This window comes from Battus philenor, unplaced genomic scaffold (genome assembly GCF_028537555.1).
Source record: "Battus philenor isolate CCGP_79_NKW_IND1 unplaced genomic scaffold, ilBatPhil1.0.hap1 SCAF_6, whole genome shotgun sequence".
Taxonomy (NCBI): domain Eukaryota; kingdom Metazoa; phylum Arthropoda; class Insecta; order Lepidoptera; family Papilionidae; genus Battus; species Battus philenor.
Genome location: NW_027181726.1, coordinates 14,208,050 through 14,234,743, shown reverse-complemented (window position 1 = coordinate 14,234,743; position 26,694 = coordinate 14,208,050). Strand labels below are relative to the sequence as shown.

Here is a 26,694-nt window from a genome sequence, read left to right as displayed (position 1 = left end):
CAAAATAGGTACAGATGCACTTTCTAATCATGTACTGTTAACTTGGGGTCTGCCTTTTTAATAATATTATATAGAAATATCAGCTGCCAGCGAAAGAATTTTATTAGTCGTAAACATAAGACTATTATATTATTTAGGTTATATTTTAAATGTGTATATAATGCGTACAATTGTTTGATTGTATCCCTGTGTGTACGTTCATGGAATGAAGCGATTCCCGACTTGACATCCCGACGCGGCCAGGGGACGAATTTATCGCGCGAGTGAGAAATGATACACGAGCGGCAACAGGCGCAATACAATCATTGTATACGGAAACAAGGTCTAAGATATTCGGAATGGTACGTTTTTATTGCTATCGAGTATATGTATTTTTAAAGTGATAACTTAGACTTGCGAACATAAGTCGCGGGTTCTATTCTCAGCATACAATCTTATGTAATTCACTTTATTTATTTAATATTCTTTATTGCACACGATAAGATACATTTAATAAGTTTTACAATAATATACAGAAAAGTACAATGGATGGTCTTATCACACAAGGCAATCTCTTACAGACAACCACTGTAAGGAAAAGATAAAAGTACTTATAAAGGGTAGTTCACGTGTACAAAAAAATACAAATTTATAAACAAATGAACATAAATATAGATAAACATACATAGACATCCATACACACGCATATAACATATATACTTATAATAAAAAAAGTTTAATACATATTATAAATATAATACAATAATAAATAAAAACATCTAACTGACTTCGATCAGTATTGGTTCGATCGCACTTGCCTCAGAAAGAAGCTGAACACTTTGTGAATCAATTGTTTAGAATTGCCGCTGTTTACGAAAGAAGTTTCCAGAAGATGGGCACCAGCGTCATCTGCTAACCATAATACTACACTGCAACCGCCAACCGATCTACCAACTGTATATATAACTATATACCCCATAGATATCTTTTTATTAAAGCTAATACAAGTGAGGGAAACGACAATCTCTTCAGAAATTTCGTACTAAATATGTTGTAGCGTTTAGCATTCAACTATTGCCTCTATATCATTTATGGCACAAGGTATATAAGTATGTACAATAAAATTGTACAATCAATTCCGATCTACCACTAGAGAAATTTAAAAACATATTATTGAATAAGTATGTTATTCAATTCAAGAATACTATACTGATGTTAATGTGTGGAATTAAATGTTGTTAATACACACTCAGGAAGCTAATTATTGTCACGGACTAATTGTAAAACTATAATTGAAAAGCGCAAATGTTGAGTTTCTCGCCTGCTCTAGCAGAACTGTCTTCCGAGATTACGGTAGCTTTCTCTAGAACTGACAATAATGATATATTATGTTGATTGTCGATTCGAATCTGCTTGTAACAGCTTATTTGAATAAAGAACATTGATTTGCACATATATAAGTATTTAAAAAATGTTATTGTAATGGTTTTTATTCTAAGTTACATGGTAAATCTTTTTAAATATTTTTTTTTTAAATATAATCATTTCTTAATCGCCTGAATATACTTGGAGTTTATATCCTGTATATATATTACTATTTATTAACATAAACGTTTGTTTATACGAGGTAGTGGAAATTTTTCAATACAATTAACTGAGTGTGACATAAATTGCGATAGAGCCAAGTGAGAATACAGATTATATATCAATATCCAATAACGGCTACCATTAATTTCGTGATATTTCCACAACATTTCACTCCCTCTTTACGCGCGGAAACACAGTTATTTATTGTAACGCATGCGTAGCAGGGAGGCGCGACATAACTTGCTATACCGATCATCGAAGCGTCTAGAGTTTTGTCATAATAAAATATGCATAAAAATGTATTTTACTTAAAAAACGAGTGCACTTGTTTTCAGAGTTTTACGTATTCGTATGGAAGTAAAAATATATCTAGAAAAAATTGATTGCGCGTAATGGTTGTGCGTATATTGAAATATTTTTATTCGGTTTTTAACTTTTACTATGCGTTTCTAATTCACAGAAATTTCGTTAAAGTTTTCGTTAATTCTGATATAGTCAGTTTACATTATAAAAGGTTTTTTCCTGTAAATATTTTACATTGGCTCAACTTGCCATGAATTTTTATGTTTAAGATTTCTATAATAGACCGAATCTGGAACGAGTAGATCTATAAACAAGCTTAAGTTACCGATACAGTGACAAGTGACAGCCGGCAAGCCATATAGTGTTGAACTGATAACCGCTGAGGTCTCCCACGTATGACGCTTGATCCAGGTCGCTTCCAATTTATAATAATCCAGTCAAGAGTGAAAATATTTCTTCTAGACAAGCATGTTAACATCGCACACTTCGTCATCATTTAACATCAGGCGAGACAGAAGTCAAAGGCTTTGCCTTTAGTCGATAAAAGAAGAATAAAAACAGTAATATTGAACATTTAGTAATTGTGTTCAAAGGGGAATATTTATTATTCGCCAAACTCTTGTCAATTACGTACCTTCCCTTTAATCTTAATCATTTTACCTTTACATAAATAGATTTACAGTTAATGCAACGCTATTACAATAAGCATTAGGTTTTATTTCGTTTATTTTACAGTAATGTAAAATTTTGTTACTTAGACATTGTTCGTGAGATGTCACTCGGAAATGGCGTCATCCATAGTACTGCTGTAGGCTTTGATATATTTGCATGACTCACTGAACTGAGAAATACTTGTTAAGTTGAATTTGCATGGTATGTTACATATATACATCGTAATTGGTTGTTATGCTTCAATGTTATAAACTAAGTTACGTGAAAAACAGTGAAATCACATACTCTGTGATAAAAAAGTATGGTTATTATTATTTAAAACTACCGAGTATTAGGAAGGCAGATGATTTCTTTTCCTACATTCATAGGGCAGTTTATAACATTTGCCAAGCATTTGTTCATCAAAAACTTGAACGTCATTTGGCTTAGTCCATACCATTTTAAAAGATATTATGTATCTCAAACATGTTAAGTCTTGATTGGTACCAAAGCTTGGAAAGTTCGAATCATATCGTTCCTCAACCACCGCATTCACCTGAATTACATCCGTGCGACTTCAGGCTGTTCAGTACAGTCAAAAGACCAAACCGGGGACGCCGTTTTGACATAATCGAGGAGATAAAAATCGAGCCGAAGAAGGTATTGAAGGCTGTTCCTGAAGAAGACATATTCTATTTATTTCATCGAATGAGCAGATATATTTACATATCGCTAAGGTGGATACTACATGTAGTGATACGCTTAGTTGTCGATAATATCCGCTTTGCATTCCGACACAAGGGCACCCGAAAGCGTTGCAGTAGCGGTTACTTTGAGCTACCTCAGTGACCTAGGTTTAACATCTAATATATAAAATTCTCGTGTCACGGTGTTCGAACTTGAACCCCTCCTAAACGGCTTGACCGATTTTTACCAAATTTTACATGCGTATTCAGTATGTCTGAGAATCGGCTACTATCTATTTTTCATACCCATAAGTAATAAGGGTGGTCCACCCCTAAATTTTATTTTTAATTTTTTAGACAATTTTTTTGGTTTTTATTTTATTATGATACAGCATACAAAAATACATACAAACCTAAATTTTCACCCCTCTACGATCAACCCTTATTTTTTTTGTTAATTAAAACCCTATTTTTTTTGCAAAAACGTTTGCGGGAACAGCTAGTAATTTATAATAATTTATTAATTGCCAAAATGCATTATTCCGGATACACTAAATTATTAAGTATAATATTCTAAAATAAATTCTTTATTTTATATGAATTTTAAAAAGAAAGTTGTTGAAAAAATCCAAAGAGCAAAATTCATGATATATTTACGATTTTAAATCGTACCTTTTAACATTAATGAGTAGTACAGCGTCTACAGCTCTCGACCCTCGGATCTTTGAACCGTGATGTAAAAATTACCCCGCAGCGGTTTAACCGGGTGGGGTTGCGACCGGGGCGCACATCCGTCTAATGACACCGGATAAACTACGTCACATCCGGTTAGCTTTGTGCCCGATCGTTGCACTGGCAGTGTAAACTTTAGACAAGTTTAATGGGAGAGGTGTTTACTTGGTACCTACCTCCATCTGGTCGATTCCTTTGTAACAGTCGTCTATTTAACTGTCCGCTAATTGATAATTGAAGGTTGAAATCAGTTTTGAAAGGTGACATTAACAATTACAGTCTTTTGATGATTAACATTCTTTCCTTTCTTCGAGGCACGTGATCTGATTTTTAATACACATTTTGTATCCTTACACTTGGATAGGTAATTTGTGTTTTTAAAGCTTGTAGTAGCTGTATTTTCGTAAATTTTCAAATACGCGAAGTATCAGTTGGGTAGTGGTAGTTCAGTGGTAAAGAACTAAGACTTGTGATCGTAGGTTGTAGGTTTGATTTCCGGAATACAATCTTACATAATTCACATTTTGTGTTTTAGTTATATAGGATTAATACTGAAGTTTTACGTCTCACAAAGAAGTTTCCAGAAGATGTGTAGCAACGTCCTCTTCTTACTATAATACTACACTGCCAAGCGTGTCGTTTATGGTATATCTAGAAACGATGAACAGTTAGATTTGATTTTTTAGATCTAAAATCAAATTTTTCCTCAAAAGTAGAAGTAACTATATTTCATTAGTTAAGTTCTAGAAAAAAAACACGTATGTATTTGTTCTATGAGTATATTTGTAATCATCAACATTAACACTATTTCAGTCGACGTCCACTGCTGGAGATAAGTTTCCCCCATAGATTTCCAGAGAGATGGAAGACTTTAAAAGTCGTCTGTCTATCATGTAGGCAGATGTCTTATGCTACGCCCATACGCTTGGCTATTTCAGTTACTTTAGTTCCTCTGGATATATAATAAATCATTTAATAAAGTTTTATTGAAAATTTGTTACAGGAGCTATTGGAAAAGCGAATAAAACAGCTGGAAGCACAGCTGGAGGAGGAGAAGCGACGGACCCAACGCGAACGCATGACTGTCACAAAGTTACAGAATAAACTCATAAAGGTAAGTTAAAATAATTTAATAAGAATAAATATGACTTACTAAAAATATGGAAATTAGTTTTTTACATTTATTATTATTAGATGATAAAAGAAACACAGGAAGGAAGGAACAGCTCATATATTTATGTATTTAGTTATCGATATTCATTTAAAAAATCAAGAGATAATTATATTTTAGTAATAATGGTAAAAGATGTCAAAAACTAACAAAAAATTGATTGAAATAGACAGAACAAATGAAATTTCATTTATCCATCGCAGTATAGACTTCTCTGTGTATAACACTTTTATGTTCACCCGAATCACAATTTTCTCGTTTCAATATAATACGACTTCATTTTAATCTCATCTGAAGGATTCTGCAGATTGATTGAGAATCATTTACCTCTTCAAATCTGAAGGGCGGATTATCCATCCCCATTGTTAAATATTACCTCTCGAATTGAAACAATTACGTTCAAACGCTCCTTGATAGATGCCTTGTTACCTTACTTATATACTATATATCAACATAAACGAAATTTTAATTATTGTATAGAATTCATTGTTTATCTTTTTAAATAAGTTTTAGGATATCATAATCCATCACGCGGAATCAGTGAAGGTTTAAAACTATCACTCAACCGTGTTTTTTTTGAGTTAAATTTCTTTTTGAAATCTACAAATTCTGTTCGCTTTAGGAGATAAATAACTTTACTAATATGGTGTATATTTAATACGGTGTATATTTAAAAGCCGATGAATAAAACAAATTGATTACGCGTTTGATATCTTCGTTTTGACTCGACACGTTTAATTAATATTGGACCCCATACATTGCGGATCTAAAGAATTTTTGACATAGAATAAAATACAGATGCGTCTTTTTGTTATTCTAGTTCAATGCCTAAGTATGTTAACCCTCTAGTAATCATTGAAGCATATAATACTGAATTGACAATTAATCTGACAAACTAATAAACGATATGAATACCTTTTGGAAATGCCGCCTTTTTAACTGTCATTTCCTTTTTTATTAACAATTTATACATTTAGATTATTATAAGTCTTAGTATATAGTTAACTGTTGTAGCTTTAAATACGCTATGTAAATTAAAAAAATGTCACACGAGAACGCTTTTATAAATATTTAAATTATACCCTTGCACAAGTTTGACAGGTTACGTTTCATTTGTTTATTTTATCTGTATTAGTAGGTTTTTAAATATATATATTACTACTGTAATAATTATGATTAGGTAACATCGAAATCGAAAGTATATTATTACAAACATATACAATAATAAACTAATGCGTAATAAAAACTACAGAAAAAATTAACATAGAATGTTGTGAAAATGAACGTTTGATCTGTCTGATATATTAGTCTATGATTGGATATCGATGTATATTACACAAAGCAGATATTTGTGGAATTGTCTGGATGACTTTGGCCCCGGCAAAATTGGTTTCGACCGGTAGCAGTCATTAATTTTTACGACTTTTTTTCATTTATTAACCCTTTTTAGTTGCAATTTTTTTGATATTTCTTAATGAGTGAAAAAAATATAGTCCGATGTATGGTTAATGAATTGCAATTAACTGTAAAAATGGTATTCCAATTTTTTTTAATTAAATTTAAGTTGTAAGTAAGCCGAGACTCAATTGTTTCGAGTAATAAATTCTCTATCATGCCACATACTACTTTCCCTAGTTTCTTCTATTTTCCTATTTAAAGTCAACGCTACTAGCTTTATGGGGCTGTTACATACTGTATACCATAGGCGCTCACTAAAGATATCTATGGGGAGATGTACCATAATCGCCACCCTTGGCAGGCGGGATGGAGATCGAAGTGTGGTATTATGGTACACAAAGAACGCTGCTGCCCGTCCTTTGAAAATTTTTTTGTGAGCATTTTAAAATAATTAATGCACAAAGTGTGAGTTAAATAAGATAGTATCATGACAATCATACCCAAGACTTACCTTCTTCACATGTCTCAATACATAACGCTAGGCTACCACTGTGCAAAGAAATTGTATCAGTGCCTAAATAACTGAATGTAAATAATCTAAAACGTATAAACAGCTGTAAAACCTTTTGAATTGGTGAATGAATAGCTCACTTGCTGTCGATTGATATAAGTATAACAAGAAAAAGCGTTTTCAAAATTCGGATTTATACACATTGACATTAATTATTGTATACTATATGTCTTTGTAAACTTTGTACTAATAGAAGTTACCTTGTAGTATTACAATAAATATAAACTAATGTAATTTTTTTAGAATAATTCCTTTATATAGGGTTATGGGAAATAGGTGTGAAAGTTGAACAGCATTTTGATGTAATCTTTGAGGTTTTACACCTAAAGCTAATCATTCTGTATAAGGATGTATCGTACTTAATCTACTTACGCCAGATTATGTTTGAATAAAGTAGGTCGAAGGCTTTGATTGCGGTAACGAGGACTTGTATATCTTCGCTCAAACATTTCGGGATTGCAGTAAGGCTTGCTAAGTAGCCAAGGCGCGCCCGGGGGTCTGTCTCGGCAAACAAGCCTCCCTGTCGGCAACTGTTTGAGTTTCAGCTCGGACAATACCCTTACAGCTGTATTTGCTCATTCGGTTTGTACAATCGAAATTTCAGTGCTCGGTTTATTGTTTTGTAACCAAAGATATATAGTTTACGATGTGGTTTAAGATTTATTAGCGTTAGGGTTTTCGTAAAATAGGTAATACATTATTTATTTTAATAAACACTACCATTAACAAAATACAAAACGCATATTAAAATTGACAGAACAAGCTCATTATTCAATAAACGAATATTTAAATAATAAGAATCCTTGGCAGTGATGTCGCCTAATTAAACTGTGTTAAGTTTATTAAAAGTTGTGTTGTTTTGGCTTTTCTCCTAGCTTCTTCTCCGTAACTATAACAACTTTCGTAGCAGAGTAGAGTCAAAAAGGATATATATCAAAAAATAAATAGGTAATAAGTTGAATAAGAGTTCTGTTAAAAGATTTTATGTTGAAAAAATGTATTTTATAATAATCTTTTCTTTTTAATATATTTTTCTTATTTCGTAAACTATTCATTTAGGGAATACATAGCGTAAACTTTATCACGCAATAACAAACTCTGGTTTTGGTCATTATTGTTGTATTATTTGGTTGAAATACGCCACAGTGTAGGTTGTCATTTACACATTGTACCACTTTATAAGTACACCGTCGTGGCGCTATATATAACAAAATTGGCTGTAGATGATACGATTACATTAGATTGGGATGACTTAATTTTCTCTAATTTCATTCCAAGTCAAGGCTTACTTTGGTTAGCCAGAACCTTCATCATATCCGCTGATTTACGCCCTCTGCAAGAGATAAGTCTTCTAGATCGCTACATTCATCTGTCTTGCATTGCCCGAATTCAGCAACTTCGATTTTTGAATAATATCCTCCAAGAATTGAGCGGAGGCCCCATTAGAAGCAGCACCAAAAAGTTTTTAATACAATAATAGCTGGTTAATTATACCCATTTAGAAACCTTTGTTTATGATAAATATGAAGAGGTGAAGTCGGCACGTATAAACGATTTAGTAATCTACACCGGGATATTACGCGACCGAACTCTCTGTACGTGGCACCGTGAGAATCTTAAACTTTGCGCCGTATATCTTACGAAAAGCTGACAGGAGTTCAGACTTAATACTGCACAGATCCCCTCTTGCATAGTTCTAGAAGATTAACGTTCGTAACTACCGTTTAATACGTATTATTATAGTTTTCTAATTCGGCAAGATATTATGTGCCGACATAGCCCAGTGAACAGGCAAGTTAGAATGGCAGTGGACACATATCACTTACTCAGTTTCTGAGGCCTTTTGATTCTAGATTTGTGACCATACACTGAAAAGCCTCGCGTGGTCTACCACTAAAGTGCACAGCAGTCCTTGTCAATTTTGTCGGAAGATAAGATACTGGTCGCTTTTAACTGATCTTTTTGGTTATCTATGGGGAAAACCTGTGTATGTCCTATGGCAGAAATAATGATGATATATTCCTGACGTCTTCATCAAAAAGCCTAAATGTGTATCCTCAATATAGTGTGATCCAAATAACATCCTGTAACTTGTAATGTACGAAAGTAGTGTTACGTGATCTCAAGCTCGTGACGAGTGGAATAGTTGTTTGTTTCAATTCCAATAAAAATGCCCACCGTCTCTGAATGCTTTTTAATATTATATCATTATATGTTATTATTATTTATACAAGAAAAATGTATGTATTATTGTTTTAATGTAAATTTTCTCATGGACTATAAATTTGCAATAAAAAACTTGCATTTCTTTAAAGATCATTTGATTTTCCAACAAAAAACTACACTGTTTTTAAAGGTAGAGATAAAAAATCCTTTTTTTATTCTTCTTTGAGGCTGATGGACGCTCACTGCAAGTCATAGACCTCTCCAAGAATCGCATTGATGACTTATCTTACGCTGCCCGCAACTTCAACTTTGTCGACAGTTTGCCCAGGGAGCCTACTCACGTCGCATCTACCGGATAAAGGTCGCTACTCGAGAACTTTTTGACCCCAAGGGTCATTGGTTGCATGATCAATGTGCCTCGCCTACTGCCACTTTAGATTTAAAATAAATTTCAAAAAACTACAACCGAACAATTCGAGCATAAACCTATATAAATAAATTATATTAGTTTAAATCAGAGTTCCCTAAACTTTTTTGTGTCGTAGACCCCTTGCCATGTTTTTCGGTGTTGGATAGACCCCCTACTTACCTGACATTGATTTCCTGTAAATTTCTAACTGTAGTGAAGTTCAGTGATAAAAACTTAGTAAAAAAACATGTTAATTTATACATTTTTTAATTGAATTTAAATTTAAACTACTCAAAATCAAATTTTGTATCTGTTATGTAAAATATACGTAACGTATTAAATAAACTATAAATAAAATAACACAAGCAATAAGTCAATGTTTTAGTGAGAAGAATGACCCCCAAATTTTTTTTCGCTGACGTAGACCCCTTGCAACCTGTCATAGACCCCTAGGGGTCGATATAGAATACTTTGGGAATCACTGGTTTAAATTATTATAATAGCATGGAAGCGTTGAAAACATCGTAATATTTAGACAAGTACTTTCAATGTCTTCCATTAGCAACGTATAATATGAATAAATTACATTTAATAAAAGCATACATTAGCAAATGCGATTATTATGGTGGATATAAATGACAAGCGCATTACATTACTCCCTTTGATACCGCACATAAGGGCATCCGAAACAAATCGACAATGAAACAAAGTAATGAATCAATCCTTGTACTAATTAACCGAGGAGCATTGCGGTATGCGAGATTCAAAGGCAAGCGCGTGCGCAGGAATTTGCGTGACCGATCCAATTAGACGGTCCTATGTGCCGGATGTTTCGCGTTGCTTCTACAGTAAATGCTCAATATTTTAACGCCTTAACTTTAATTATAGTTTTAAGCGAATTTAGAACCTTTGCTTAGGTATTACAATTTATAATTGTTTAACGAATAGTTAGTTATATGACGAAATAAAATGTCGTAATGATCATGCGGGGTTTAGTAAATTTGAACCGTAATGTAGGTCAGGTCACGTCTTATTTCTGTTTGTAATTTACTTTTGCTATTCATGGATAAAATAGAGGATGCTATTCCTCAACTGAACATCTATTGAGTCTGATTTGTTGTCATTGTCGCGACGTTGCACCTGCGTGCATTAATTGCATTGCGACGTGTGCTGTTATCTAACATGTTATACCATTTTGTTATTTTGAATAGTTTAAATTACCGTTATTTTGTTATGTTATTTTATGTACTGTTTATATCTATTTTAAATTGAACTATGGTTCAATATACAGCTCATTTGTTAGCAAAAATCTTTATACCTTCTACAACTAATTCGAATCACCTCTATGAAGTGATTACTTTGTAATATGTTACTTTTTACTTTTTTATTGGAATGCGTCAGGCCTTTAACATCTGACTGTTGGTGCCCAAACGTTCTCGAGTACCTACCAAGAAGCGGTAGACTCTGCGTATGCAGCACAAGACTGGTCATCTTCGGAAGAGGTCTATACCTTGCAGAGAGCGACTATCGGATGAAAAGAAGAATAACATCTGGCAGCACAAAGTTTACAATACAGATAGAGAAAAATATCAAATTTTATAATAAAGCGTTCGAATTTTGAAAACGTTTTTTTTACTACATTATCTCTATAAAACAGTCCTGCGAGCCAATTCTAAAAATCGACGGTAATATAAAAAAACAATATTGAATTAACAAACCGCATTATCCTTTACAATGTAATGGTGGTTTTTACTATTGTTTGTTAGATGAACTTTCATTAAGAAACATTATTTACCATTAAGAAACATTATTTACCATTAAGACGCTTTACCTCGCAGACATTTAACAAGCTATTTATAGAGCTATAATCGGGATTTCTCTATGAGATACAATTGAATGAGGAGATTCGTATACAAAAGAAAAAGCCCAGCAGTATTGCAAGGTGAAGTAGTAGTGGACAGGCCACATAAAGTCAAAACATACCACTGGGACCTTAAGGTCAAGGGGACCACATACCGATTAGTGCAGACTAGGACGGTAGAGATATGACTTCTTTAAGGTCGATGTAAGATGCTGAAAATGAACACCTATGTACATATTACGCTTTGAAATAATAATAAGGATGCGTAACGAATTATCATAATCATAACGAAGAATTTTCTGATCCTGATGATGATTTGTCATCCTTGTCATCGCTCATATATATATTACGGCGATTAGCACTTCCGCACACACTAAACCTTGGTCTTTCAAATTTAGTAAACCTTTCTTTGAGTTCTTTTTAGTGTTGCCTACCCACTTAAAAGAGATTATTTGTCTCTAGCAGTAAAGATTAACTTACAAGAAATAAAACATAACGGAGATGGCAATAAAGTTAGAATAATCCCAACATATCTCGGCGCCGGGCGCGGCAATAAACGTACACAGACTAATCAAACTTAAGAGATTCAATTATCCACCGCCGTCAGATGACCAGCTCCTGTTATTATATAGATAAGATCTGTGTCCCTTCTTGTTCCACGCACTTGACTAAAGAAACGCGGCGTTTCATGTCTCTTATGAATTTTTAGAGTACATATCGAATTAAAATATATTTCTGTAATGTATTCGTTATTTAATAGAACAATAAGAATTATTTAAAAAAAAAACAAAATTTGAATTACTCTTAAAATGTATTGTATAGTACCCGGCATATGATTTGGCACTCCGAATGGAATGCATATATGCTAATTAAAACATTACGCAGTTCTATAGAATTTAGAAATATGTAATCTAGGGTTGTATTTAGTTATAATTAAAAGAAAATATTAATTTGAGGAATTGGGGACAAAATAAGAAAATTCTTACATAGATTTCTATGAAGCGTTTATAAAGCAAGTGCGTATTGTGACTTCCGGTATGTTGTTATCTTCAACACGTTAGCGTTTCTTGTAATTATTTCTAATATCCGTTACACTATACGAGGGGATGATCATAAACGAACGCCTCTGGTCACTCTATTTTAAGTGGTCAATTCAAAGTTTATACATTATTGTTTACTTAGTTTTGTTTCGTCATGTTTTGGATGCGGGTTCCTTAAGTTTATTTACAAACTCGTATCTAAATTTTCAATTTCTTTGATTAAACGCTCTTAAACATTTACATTTTAAATAAATAAATAAATAAACTTATGTATATACATAAATACATACGTATATATATACATACGAGTATGTTTATGTGTATATATATATCAATTTGTGTAAATATCATTTTCATAATATAGGGTGTTTGGATGTGGGTGTATAAGGATATTAAAAATCAATGATTTCAATAATAAAAAACAAAGTAAATAACATTACAAGAAAAAGAGTGTTCGAAATTCGGATATTACAATAAATTATTAATATTTACTATCTGTCTTTGCAGAAATTATACTGCCTTAAATTATTTACCTTTCGCATTCTAATACTTTTATAAAGTGATCACTTTATATATGGTAATTAGAAATAGGTGTAAAAGTGTCAAAGCAAGCAAAAGCTGATAAATGAACTATGTATCCAGCCCTGTAAGATTATATATACACTATGCTTATGGTGTTAAACTTATTTGGGAAAATTGGTTATGTTTTTTTTTACTTATTGCGTTTTGGTTTTGGAATAACAATATTTATACTGATTTCTCAAATAAATATTTGTCTATACTATACAACAAATAATAAGTTAATTGATATACTATTGATAATATCACTATTTCAGCCGCAGTACATCTACTACTTGACATAGGCTTGTCCCATATTAAACGGTTTTATTTAGTTCGACCCGTACGGAATTTATTTGGATCAAAATTAGAAATTGAAATTTAAGCACCTTACCATTGTCAGATTGATCTGAAATTTGGTACACACATTCAATTTAGATGACAATACAATATAATAAAATCAATAATATTATAAATCTAAGATGGCCGCCGATACAAAATGGCGGATTACGTATTTTTCTTTAACACCCTCAATATGTGTATCAAATGAAAGGGCTACACTAGTAAAACACGATGATTATATCAAAATTTAAAATTCAAGATGGACGCCGTTCCAATATGGCGGACTAGGTACATATTTTTCCACAACCACCACAATATGGGTATCAAAAAACCGTTTAACTTAAAAGTTTTTTAAATGTATTTATTTATATTAACTATCCAAATTTATATTTTATCCATTGTCAAATTTAATTTTAATAATTATACAATTACATGTTAATATAAATAATCCAGGATATTATGAAAAAGATGTTTAAAGCTTTCGTAAAATGACGACGAAGGAAACCTAAACCAAACTTCCGCTTCGAGATTTGTACGGACATGACCCACGTTGTCTGCGCACCGCAAATATCTCCTAAATTAAAACAGTGTGCCCATCAAATAAATACCTATTGTATAAGTCTCCAGCCCGCCACGGTCGTTACTCGGCCGCAAAACTATAAAATGCGTGCTATTTTAGTCTTAGATCAAAGTTGTTGTCTTTTCTCTTAACTTCGGAACAATAAATTTGGTCTCTATCCCGGCGTTGCTTGCACCTGTTGTAGTGCTTCTTGGAAGACGATTCTTATGTAAACTCCACGCGATCGAGTATTTGGAGTGAGAGTTCCGCTTACGTGACTTCAGGAAGTCCTTTGACTGAATGGACGTTACTTATTCGTCAGATATTCGATAGCTCTGGGAATGTAATCCATACCATAGTTATTTAGGTTACTAATCTTATCATTAAAATTAAAAATTAATAATTGCTCTTTACAAAAAAATAGATTTAGTATTAGAATAGTCGCTTTATTTATTTAGTGAATTGCTTAAATTGTAAATTGACAATGGCATAAAATAGAGTGGTGAATAAATGAGAAATAGTATAATCCCATAAATTTGAAATGGATTACTTATTAAAATTAAAAATATGATTGTTAAAATTAAAATTTCATATTGTACACTGAAAATACGATACTTTATAAATGATAAATTAGATAATACTAAACGTGTTAAAGTTTTAGTAACTGTGAATTGTATATCTTATTGTTAAAATCAAGGTTGATACTGGCTTACCTTAAAATTCCATAATTACTATAAATCAAAAATTGAATATTTGTTAATATTATAAATTAAGCAATGGGTAGTGTGTTAAGCTGCAGATTTGTAAGTTTTTTTCTGCAAACGACAATCTTTTCTTCACACGTATTTAAAAAAAAACAGTATTTTATGAATCAAAATTCAAAGCCTCATTCGAAGCATAAACAAAGCTACAATTTATAGTACGAATTGAATCTTTTATTATATAATATTATATAATCATTTTGTAATATTAACAATTTTTAATAGATATGCCCGTGAAATGACACTTTTTACTGAATATTTTTACATACACCAAAAAGTTATTTTTTCAGCATAAACAGTAAAGTTATTGTTTTTTTCCTGCATAAGCTTAAAAGGTCATAGTTTATTTCGTGCGTAAACAAAAAATTAGAGTTTTTTTCCTGCTTAAATAAAAAGTAATAGTTTCATTTATATACTGTATTTGTATACTAATTGCGGGCACAAACTTAGTTTGTATGAATCAAAAATTTAAAGTTTTTAGTTATGAGTTGAGACGTGATTATGATAGGCAATTTAATGCAATGTAAAACTAACTGTTCTCTCATTTCGTCAAAATTTACCATAATCAAAAAAGGCGTTACAAGTTACGAGTTCATGTTACAGTTATTTATACTTATTAAGGTTGCAGGGCGCTTTCAACAGGTCATATTGAAAATTTAGGTTGGACACATATGTACAACAGTGGAAGTGTTACAACTGAAAAGACGATTATGCAGATTTTCCTTTTAAATAAAATTATTGTGGTTATGCTCTGTATTGAGTATGCTTGCTGTCCATAAATAATTTACTTTTATTCTGACCGCTTTTTGATTTATACCATATTAGGTTTAACGTTCGAAAGCGAAAAGATCAGAACTCTGGACCTAGACGTGCTATTATAGATAAAACGTTGAATATAAATGCAGTTATGTGAATAAATTTAAAAAGAAATATTTACTGCTGTCTCTCTTAATAACGACACTTTATTCTACAGAGGCTAGAGGGAAAAGGTCTGAATATTTATCTGACTGTTTACGCGGCGGCTGTTGGGGTGTGTCGTTGCATATTTTAAATTTATTTCTTTAAAGGCAATGCACTCTGTTTATGCACAAGTAAATATTTTTATTTCTGAAATAACTATACGAAAACACATGAATCGTCTCAATAGAAACTCGCCTTTATTTTTAATCGTTTTTATATTTATTACTTCGTTTTCATTTTTGATTTAGTGATTATTACTAAAATAAGTTACGTCACAACGGAGCAAACTGATTAAATAGAACAATTACATATAATTTTTTACGTTAAAACCAATAAATTAGATTTAGACTGATATGTTTGAATAACATAAGGGTTTTTTTTAAGTATAAATTTTTAGTAAATGAAAATTATACAAACAATTTAATAATCCCGATCTTCATTATCGATAGTAAAGTTTCATCATTGTTTTAGCCATAGGATGCCCACAGTTGGACATATAAATGTGGAAAAAAACGGTCATCGAACAATATTAGGATAAAAGGATATAAGGATTGGCATTGACAGATCAGATTGACAGTTCAGATTTGCGATGTACGACGAATGTAACAGTGTTATTATTAAATTTTAATTTTTGGTTCAGATCGAATGTTTTTACTGCCTACGTATATACCCCATATATTTCGAATAAGACTGACATCTTCTCGTGAGTGTCCTACGCTTGCGTATTATCTACTTAATAATCTAAACCAGAGCATAGCTATATATATGATCTAAATACAGAAAATATCTTCCTTTTTAGTCTGGAAATTTCATTTCCTCGCTCCCGGCATTTAATTTCTTTATAAACAAACATCCACGTTACGTCGGTGTACAACTCGAGAATTGTAACGTTGGTAAGGACGGTATTTGAATATTGGCATTACTGAAACTAAGCGTTTCAGAGTAAACTTGCATATTCGTTGAAAACAGCAACCGGGGAACTAAGTTGAAAATGCTGTCGCTCATTACGATGGAATACAATGCAGCCTTTTGCAACCCGGTATGCCGGGAACTTGGAGTCTTCAACATCGCAATTTGCCATGCTCATTTTACTGGAAACTTCGTAGTTTGTTTGTTCTAAATCCAATGATTTAAACTACTTAAATTGTATTATATAACTAACTGTTTAGTTGAGTAAAAAGATTAGTGATGACAGAATCGCGTCATTAATTAAAGGTGATGAAGACTGGCCCGCGTTCCTCAATTGCTGCAGGGCAATAATTGAGAAATCAATTAAAATAAACAAAACTGATAAATCAAACAGATCTAGTAAGTAATTAAATAAAATAGATGTAATGTAAATAAATTGAAAATAGTCCATGTGATAAAATGTGATATCCCGTATTAAATAAATATAAAAAATAAAATGCAAAAGAGTATAGCTTAAAAATAAAGTTAAACATAAAAAATGTGTTAACCACCTAAACCTGTGATATTTGATGAACGAGATGAAGGAAGAGAGGCGATGAATAAAATGAAATTAGTGTATAGATGAATGATGGAGTGTTATAGAATGAAAGAAGAGGAAATTTAGATCATATGACGAATAAAAGAATAGTAAAGAAACAAATAAATATGTGAAAAGAATTATTAAAAAAGAAAATCTAAGGCTCTGTCCTAAACTCAGATAGGGGAGTCAGAGAGGTACAGGTTTCGATAGATTTTGTACTGCCAGAAGTTATTGATCTGTATCATAATTTAAAACACTTTATTTACTAATCAAATGTGAAATAGAACATTAATACAAAATATACAGTTGCAGTGTGTCGAACTGTCAACCCCTCGAATTTAATTTCATATTATCTGTATAACAGTGTAGATCATGCGGTGGTAACAATATTACGTCACACGAACTCGCGCGTGTATTGCACGGACGAGACTCAAGACGCGATCGCAAGATTCATCGATGTGGCGTATACGGCAACCACATAGAAACAGGCGTACAGCCTGAGGACGGTAATATGAAGTAGGGATAAGAAAGTGCGACCACGACGTAATTTTAAAATCTTGTCATTGTTAGTGTGTCGTTAAAATGGATTAAGAGATTTAGTAAACATAGTAAAATGTACAAAATTTTGCCTTAATATTAAACGTGAATATAAAATAAAGGCACATACGTTAATGTCTGTGGAATATAAATCCTAATAATAAAAAAAATCCTAACTAACAAGTGCGTAAAGTTTCAATAGTCGTTAGATTATAAGAAATATTCTAAGTTTCTGCGAAATTTTCTATTTTTTTTTTCTTTAAGTGCGTTCTTGATAATATTAGATTACTATTGAAATCAGATAATGAAATCGATTTAGACGTTCACAAGGCATCACCACTGGAAATAGAAATTCCTTTATATATATAAATACTAATAAATTTGTACGTTTATATATATACATAACAAAAATTAGTAATGTTATTGTTGTTAAAGTAATATTATTAATATTTTTTAATTATTTAGATATTCTCGTTAGTGAGTGCTCTTAAAATAATTTAACCAAAATAACAAAGTCAAGTTTTAACTCCATCTTAATTATAACTTTTGCGAAATTAAATTAAAAAAAAAATAATAAAATAGATTTTAATTACGGCTCCTGTTTTGGAGTCAAACTTTTCTATTTAAACAACTTTGTTGCCGGTAAAGTTCGTAATGCTTTGTATAATTATTATGCGGTATATATAAGCCTTTTCGTGATGGAAATAAAGGCGGAAGTTCCATAAATTGTCGGCAAAAGACGAGAAGCATTTATACTGAAAGGGTTTCAGCAAAATATTAGACACGATCCGTCGTTAGAAATCAAAACATTAGTAACTTCAGGGAGAATAATAGGGAGAGATGGGATACGCTTTGATGAGAGAACCCGGTATCTGAATGTTACGTTAAAAATATAATTAAAAATTTTCATTGTAGAATTTACAGATTTCAATAATTTCATTATTTACGGACTCAAGACTTCTTATTGTAATGATCATACTAATTTTTTTATTCCTTTTTCATATAACCTCCGTATGGGAAAATTATATATGAGCAAAAACTACCTGAGTGCATAAAGGATCAATTGGTAGTGATATAAACTTAACTTTTGTAGAGAAGCATTTGCTCTGCACTCTTAAAGTTTAGGGCGTTATATTATTATGTTTGTGGGAAGTAATGTTAGATATATCTCGCGCTATATCACGCTATAGGCGCAAAGAAAATCTAATTGCTAATAGCTGTTGATCAAATGGTTATAGACACGTCTGCTTATAATATTGGGGTACCACGTTGAGTTTTCTAATATCATATCTAAAGCCATATTAATACCTAGTATTATAGCAGGATTTATTACCTTTTTTAGATTAAAGAATTTTCAAAAAAATTTATATGATAATTCAGAAACATTTGAAGTTAATTGAAAATGCGTGTATAGTTTTGTAAGTACAAAGGAGTTAGTTATTTTATGGAGCCTAGGAAAATATCTAACAGCTTATCTTTATTTGTAGTGCTAACCCAAAAACAAGGTGTTCATATATTAGGGGGACCAAAAATTAGTAATATCGCTTTGTTAAGTTAAATCACACGACACTATTTTTAACAAGTTTTTATTTCTAATCAACAATATATTCACCTTCGTTATCAACAACCATTTGCCATCTATTTACTGCACAAATTTTTAAATCCGAAGCGGTAAGAATCAATTGATTTTTTTGAAAAATTTGTTGATATATTATCATCACCATCATTTAACTACAGATTTCCAATTAAATACGCTACAAGTGAGAAATTCTATTATTTTAAAAATATATTAAATTATGTTTAACAATGTAATTAGACTATTATTCCGTAGTAGAGTAATAATAAACATAATCAAGTCAAACACAAAAACATTATATGTTAATAAGTTTTATATAATCAGTGCTGGATATTAAGTTACCGTGTTATACTTTAGACCAGTCGGATGTTTGCTAGACGTAATTACGAGGTAAATGAGCGTGGCGGTACGGAAGGGAGAAAGATCCACGAAGCCGAATTTAATGTTTCCATTCTGTTTAATATTCAATATTCCTCTTCTAGGATATAAAAGATAATAGAAAAATCATTTATTCGTATAAGATATTATTAATGCGAATGGAATGTAAGATTTTCGTACATTTCTCTTTGATTGCAATTCTTAGAGTACCGAAATCACTTGTACACAAGTATGTAGGGCATGTACACGTCAATAGTACACATACGCGTCGTGAGAAGGATTCCACGAGAGCATATCAAACTGGGCATCTCTAAAATGACATCCTTAAAGCAATATTCTTGTGTTAATAATTATGATTAGAATATCGCAGCTATTATATCCCTGTTATATTTATGTTTTATAGCATACTAGCTGTGTCCGTGGCTTAATCGACGTAAAATTTAAAAAAAAATTATAGTTTTTTTCCTTTGAAGAATTTTTCGAAATTAAAAATAGCCTTAGCTACCTGTTAGTATATGTCACGTCATCATCGGTCCAGACATTTCAGAGATTAGCCGGAATAAACAGACAGACAAAAATTGTATCAAATATGATTTTGATATATCTATCGTATATATATATATGTAAATCATGTAATAAAAAGCGTTTATATAAATGCAACAAATAGACACTTCAATTTTATTTATTTGTGTAGATTTATAAAATAATATCATTGTAATATAATCATCTTCAATATTTACAATGGGTTCCGGAGATGATCTGATGTAACACACCTAAAACAAACTCAGCCTGGGTTTTTTGTGATAATGCAAACTTTTTTTATACAGTAAGAAAAGGACCAATATTTAGCCACTTCTGCACATGCAGTGGTAGTCATGCAATGAAATGCACCGCCCGCCAGCCCGCTGGTAAATGCGTATGCGGCAAACAATGCAAATCACACAACCACCACCACCAAATCACTCAACACGTGTTTCACCCCTCCACGGGGCATCTTCAGGAGTTATGTTACACCGATTAGTGCCAAACACAATTAGACTCTGTGTTTGGCACGACTGACGTTGCACGACTACGACTGCATGTGCGGAAGTGGCTAAATATTGGTCCTTTTCTTACTTAGGATTGACTTCCGCGAAGTAACGCCTGATTCCATTAAATATTTCTTTATACAGTAGTCAATTTAACTAATTTCCTAAATTCGAAAAAGACTGGAATTCCTAGAAATGCACACATACAAGGATAATGTTCCTATTTACGTCACTCACGCAACTGTATCCTATGATTATTTTCAACAGTTTTATTATGGTGGACTATAAAGCCCTCCACTCATCACCCACATTATTAATAAGAAGACATAATTAAGTATTAAAAATTCTAGGTAAATATCATTTCGGAATTATTGCAATATAAATATATAAGCAAAGTCTATGTCTACCTAAACAGATGTATGTTTCGACTTAAGCCAAGGTTCACCAGGGAGCTCTCAGGCTTTGCTACTTTAAAAAAAGGCTTTAGCCATCTCTTAGCGCTACTTGGGCAGCAGGGTAAACCAAATAATAAAAAACCTACGTACTATATGATATTATTAAAGAAATTATCGACTCAAGTAAATATTAATTTTATATAAAAATTATTAATAATGATCGAAGACAATATGTACACAGTATTGATTGTCCGTTATAATTGGCCGAGATGCATCTCCAACAACAGCGGGTTCATTAATTCAGCATTAATTAAGCTCGCCAAAAGCATTATACGAATAATCAACGCGGAATTGTCGTATTATTAATTAATTTGATGTCATTAATAATTAATTTCAAATATTAATTATTGTAGCATAACGAAATTATATATTTATTAATAATTTTTTCAATTAATTTGGTTTTGTTTGTAACAACGTTGCTGCTATAACAAAAAGCTTTTCTCTTTCAGAATGTCTAGATATATCTACTATATCTCTCTTTGTAAAGGAACTTAGATAGAAAAATAATTGAAACTTTTATTTTATTGTAATGTATCGAAATAAGCGTTGTAATGTTTGATTATGAGAGGTTTATCAAACTGGCTAGTTTATTAGTACATACTAATAAACTAGCCAGTGTATTTTTATTATTTTAAAATAAAAACCCTTTGACATACCGTGTTATATACACGGATTATTTCAAGCCTTCAATCAAATATCTTTCATTGTTTGTAATGGAATTTTATACTGCCTTATGACGTCAACTTCCTGGAAGTAAGCGTCCGTGATTGTTAATATAGGTAGTCGGATGATGCCTGCATTCATCAACTTCTAAAGATTTTAACAAAGTCATGTCCACCTTGCGGGTGGATGCCCTGTGTTGGGTTTCGATATAAAACAAGCACATTTAGTTAATTATTTAATGTTAAGAAATCAAAATATGTTACACTTGTAAAATGTCCGTTGATAGTAGATGCAAAAAATCGTCTTTTGTTAGAAGCCGGTAAAAGACGCCGTGCGTTCCGATACACGCACTCAAGTACAAATAAAAGGTGTTACGTTCGGATACAATATCGAACACCCTGTACTGCGCCTGCCGGTCTGTCGTTTCCACTTCAATATACTAAAGCAGGGATCTTTTCTGGACACTATGCAGCTTGCCTACTGCCACTTTAACTTGCATATTTACCAGACTATGTCTGTAAATATTAGTTAATTTAAAAGATATATTTTTTTAGTGAATATTAATATTGATGTACCAGGTGTTTTTACTGTCACAGTTATGATCAATTTATTATACAAAATTTATCATAAACAGTCTCCTCGGAGGTAAACGGCGGGGATCTGTGGTCCGGTCGGTGACCGCTGCAGCGTTTAGGGGACAATTCGCGGAGGCGCTAAAATGGCGCTTTCGTTATAATCATATATATATATATATATATATATATATATATATATATATATTTCTTTTTATTCTAAGTTACACATATTGTTTATTACTCATAAATTAGATAAGTAATAAATCATTTCGAGATATAAGTTAAGCTTTTAATCTAATAATTTTACTCAATGAGATAGTTTTTGTAATCTGTATTTGACATATAAGAACGTTTTATTTAATAAATTGACTTTTTATTTTACTTTTCAATCACTGATAATATTTACTATGATAATAAATAATATGTAGTTGTAAAAACTTTTAATTTATTTTATAATAATTTTTGAACATGTTTCCGTATCTAAGATCCTATTTATCATCAGTCTAAGTCCAGTTTTAGGCCATGTATCCAGGAAGGACATAACCTCCAAAATATGATAGTCATTGGAAAAGTCGATGGCAAAGGTCGTATAGGGCGTAGTCCCAATTGTTCATCATTATCATCATTTAACGTCCACTGTTAGACATAGGACTCCTTCTTAGATTGCCAATAGGAACAGTAGGAACCTGCCTGCTTTCAGCATGTTCCAAGGACCTTAAGAAGTCTGTTTAACTTGTGGGCGCCCCAGGCTTCCTCGGAGGCCTCCACAGCCATCAGAACAGGTTCTATGAGTTATTTATAATATGGAGAAGTAATTATTATACAGAAAATGAGAAAGTCGTAATTGTATTGTATAAAATAGAACAAATAAAAAAAATGAAGGAAACATAAACAAAAATAGTCATTTGCAAATGCAAACAATTAAAATTTCAAGAAATGTGGCGTGGGATGGGAGGCGACAGTAAATGTAAATGAATGCTGTGAGAATGATAGAAAATATGAAGGAAAAAAAGAAATTTTAAAAGACGAAAGAGAGGAAATAGGAAAGTTTGTGAAAAAATTATTGTAAAATATATCCCCGTCCAAAAAACAAGATGTCACCGTGTACAGTTAATATACGCGGTGGAGAAGAAAGATGCAACAAGCGATAAACGGTGATTAAGAAAAGGACCAATATTTAATCACTTCCGCACATGCAGTGGTAGTCGTGCAATAAAGTGCACTGCCCGCCAGCCCGCTGATAAATGCGTATGCGGCAAACAATGCGAATCACACAACCGCCACCGCCAAATTACTTAACATGTGTTTCACCCCTCCACGGGGCATCTTGAGGAGTTATGTTACACCGATTAGTGCCAAACACAGAGTGATTTATCAAACATACTAACATATTCGCAGTTTTCAGTAGTGACTTAAATTGACTTTAATATGTTTTGATCGTATTTAGTAAAATAAAATATAGTGTAGAGTTTATTATAAGCACCTTTTACGCGCCTAGTGTTACAAGATCTTTTTAACATGTTAACATTATTACGCCAGTACTATAAAAAACAGTTGATAGAACAATAAATAAAAAATGACGAATCAAAATGAAAGTGATAATAAAATTAATTTTACATATTTTGACAACATTTTAGCTGCCCGCGGTAAAGCCCTAATCCCTATATTAATTTATTTCTCCCACCTCTAGTGGTCAGCGGGTTCCAGGTGCGAATAATACCATTACAAATGACGAAGCCGGAGTCAGAATGACAAGCGGGGGTGGCAGGAAAGACAACCAGACTAAACAGGGTTTGCAATTCAATTCACAACGCGTCACTGAATAATTTAAACAGATGTTTTACATGCCTTAAAGTATTGACTTTGATTTAGTGAAATTACCAAACACTAGAAACTTAAGAAAAACTAAAGAATTATATTGTGATGCATATAAATGTATGTGCTCGAAGGCTCTTTTCGAACTAATTGAGCAATCTCCATTCTTTTATCGGACTACTAGGCGCAGACAAAAGTTTCATCTATACGTTGTTGACATACCCATAAGTCGAACTATACGGTTTATAGCTCGTTTTTGGTGAGAATCGCCAAGATTTGGAATGACCTGCCTGGGTCTATTTTTCCTGATAAGTTGAACTCTGAACCCCTAAGCCACCCTTAAGTAAACAGCTTTCTTTTGGATGGGTCAGTACCACCTTCGTCTACTCCGCACTTTACATCAGGAGAAATGTAAGACAAACGCCTATTCCATTACAACTACCTATAAAAAAATGACATTAAAAACTTAATAATTTTTTTAGTCCCTGGAATAATCGAGATCTTAACATTGCCTCTTGCTAAATTTTAGCAGCTGAGTTATCTATAATAAATATTAATATAATAAATAAAAACGAATATGTTATTATAAAGATAAATATATAAGTAAAATTTTACTTAAATTAAACACTATGTAATAAACAAATGTAAAATAATTAGGACGGGGTTAAAAATATGAAACCATTATGTGTGTGTGTGATTGTTAGAATTCGTCTAAAAAAATTTTAATTATTACGCTAAGTGTATTAGAATGAGGATGTCGGAAAATTAGATATATGTACATTGTATGACAGTAAAAAGTTCATCCATTAAAATTTTAAACATGCCGATGCACACATCGTATTTCTTTTACAACCATAGTCTAATTTGAAAGCTTATAATTGCCTATCAGTTTTATTATATGAATTTTATTTAATTACTCGTATAAGTCTGTGTAGCCAAATCCTCAAAAAATGGACTCGGCAAAAACATTCGATGTTACAGTGAAATAACACATTTTGAAGGTTTGTATTTTAAAAATCATCGCTGGAATTTCAGCTGCTTAAGCTCACGGTATGTAACCGTCCGCAGTTAAATATTTCAGAGCCAAATCACGCCGTCATTAAAACGCGAAAGAGCATTTATACTGCTAATATTTAGTACAGAATGTGCGCTTTGTTCTGGTTTAATGTATAAGCGGAAGCGATTTCAAATTAAATAAGTAATATATATTTTTAATAGTTTTGCATTTATTTTTATTTAAGGTATTTAGATTAATATTATAAAGTTCTCACACGATATTAGATTTAACTACTAGAAAAACTTGACGTAACGTAATGTATATAATCCCGAAATATGCATATAATATAAAATGATTGCAATAAGTCCTAAATATTCAGTATAAGATTATCTGGAAATAAAATCAGTGATTATCGTAACCTACATAGAATAATAAAGAACTAGAAGTAAAAAACTAGAGAAAATTCACACAAACGAAAATAACCGATAAAACCTAACAGATAAGCTAGTTGTAGTGGCAGTAGGCAAGCTACATAGCGCATAAAATAGATCGACGCTGGAGTCCTAGGTTCTCAAGTGGAGTCTAGACTGAGCGAGCGCAGTGAAGGACGTCCATCCAACAGGTCAGCAGATGACCTTTTTAAAAGTCTTATTGGAAATATATGGGTGAGGTCTATGTCCAACAGTGGACATATGACCGCTGATACGACCATGATGACGATTCCCATATCCACCGTAGTCGTTTTGTCAGAATCAAGAGAGGATAATTGGAGTAGTTACAATGCTCTTTTTATAGTCCCTCACTATTTCACTCTCACACCTCGATGACGTAAAAATGCGTGACTTTTGAATCTTGCTTTATTTATGATACCCCGTGTGACAAGTCTTTGGATATATTCTCTACATAGTTTCGTTTGATTGTGTACGATTGTCGAGCGTTTTTCGATCTTTAGCTACCGGATGAACAATCAAATATTTTGTAGAAAATCTAAAAGAAGAAATAACACAGAAAGAGATACATTAAGCGAATCCATTAAAAAAGCTATTTTAGATTCTGTTTAAGAAGCATATACAGAACATATGATAAAGATGAATAAATCGCTCGCCGCTTGTTAATTGTGAAATCTTTACACGCAAAATTAAATCTGAATATCCCTCTTACGGGTTTTTGGAATAAAGATGTAGATATTAACATTACCAACTCCTGGTTTTACTGTAGTTGTTCATTCTGAAAATTATTTTATTGAATTATTACGCGGTTATATTTATTTGAACTCAAGTCAATTCTTTTGTCCTAAAGATAATAATTTCGGATAAAGTCATTTGGTATCATTTGGTACAGATATCCAACAGAGACCGTAATCTTTAAAGATCTTCAAGATAATCAATAGAAAAAGTAAGAAGAGAGAGATATCGTAAGACAATTTATTAACAACATTAAATATTTG

General features: G+C 32.0%; 1 protein-coding gene across 1 annotated transcript in view; it reads left to right on the top strand.

The window, feature by feature from the left end:
• The window catches only part of LOC137930620 (uncharacterized), a 490,177-nt gene that overhangs the window by 167,038 nt on the left and 296,445 nt on the right, over positions 1–26,694 (top strand). The window contains exon 3 of the mRNA XM_068773917.1: positions 4,942–5,052. Within this exon, the coding sequence (XP_068630018.1) occupies positions 4,942–5,052 (111 nt within the window). The remainder of the gene's footprint in view (positions 1–4,941; positions 5,053–26,694) is intronic.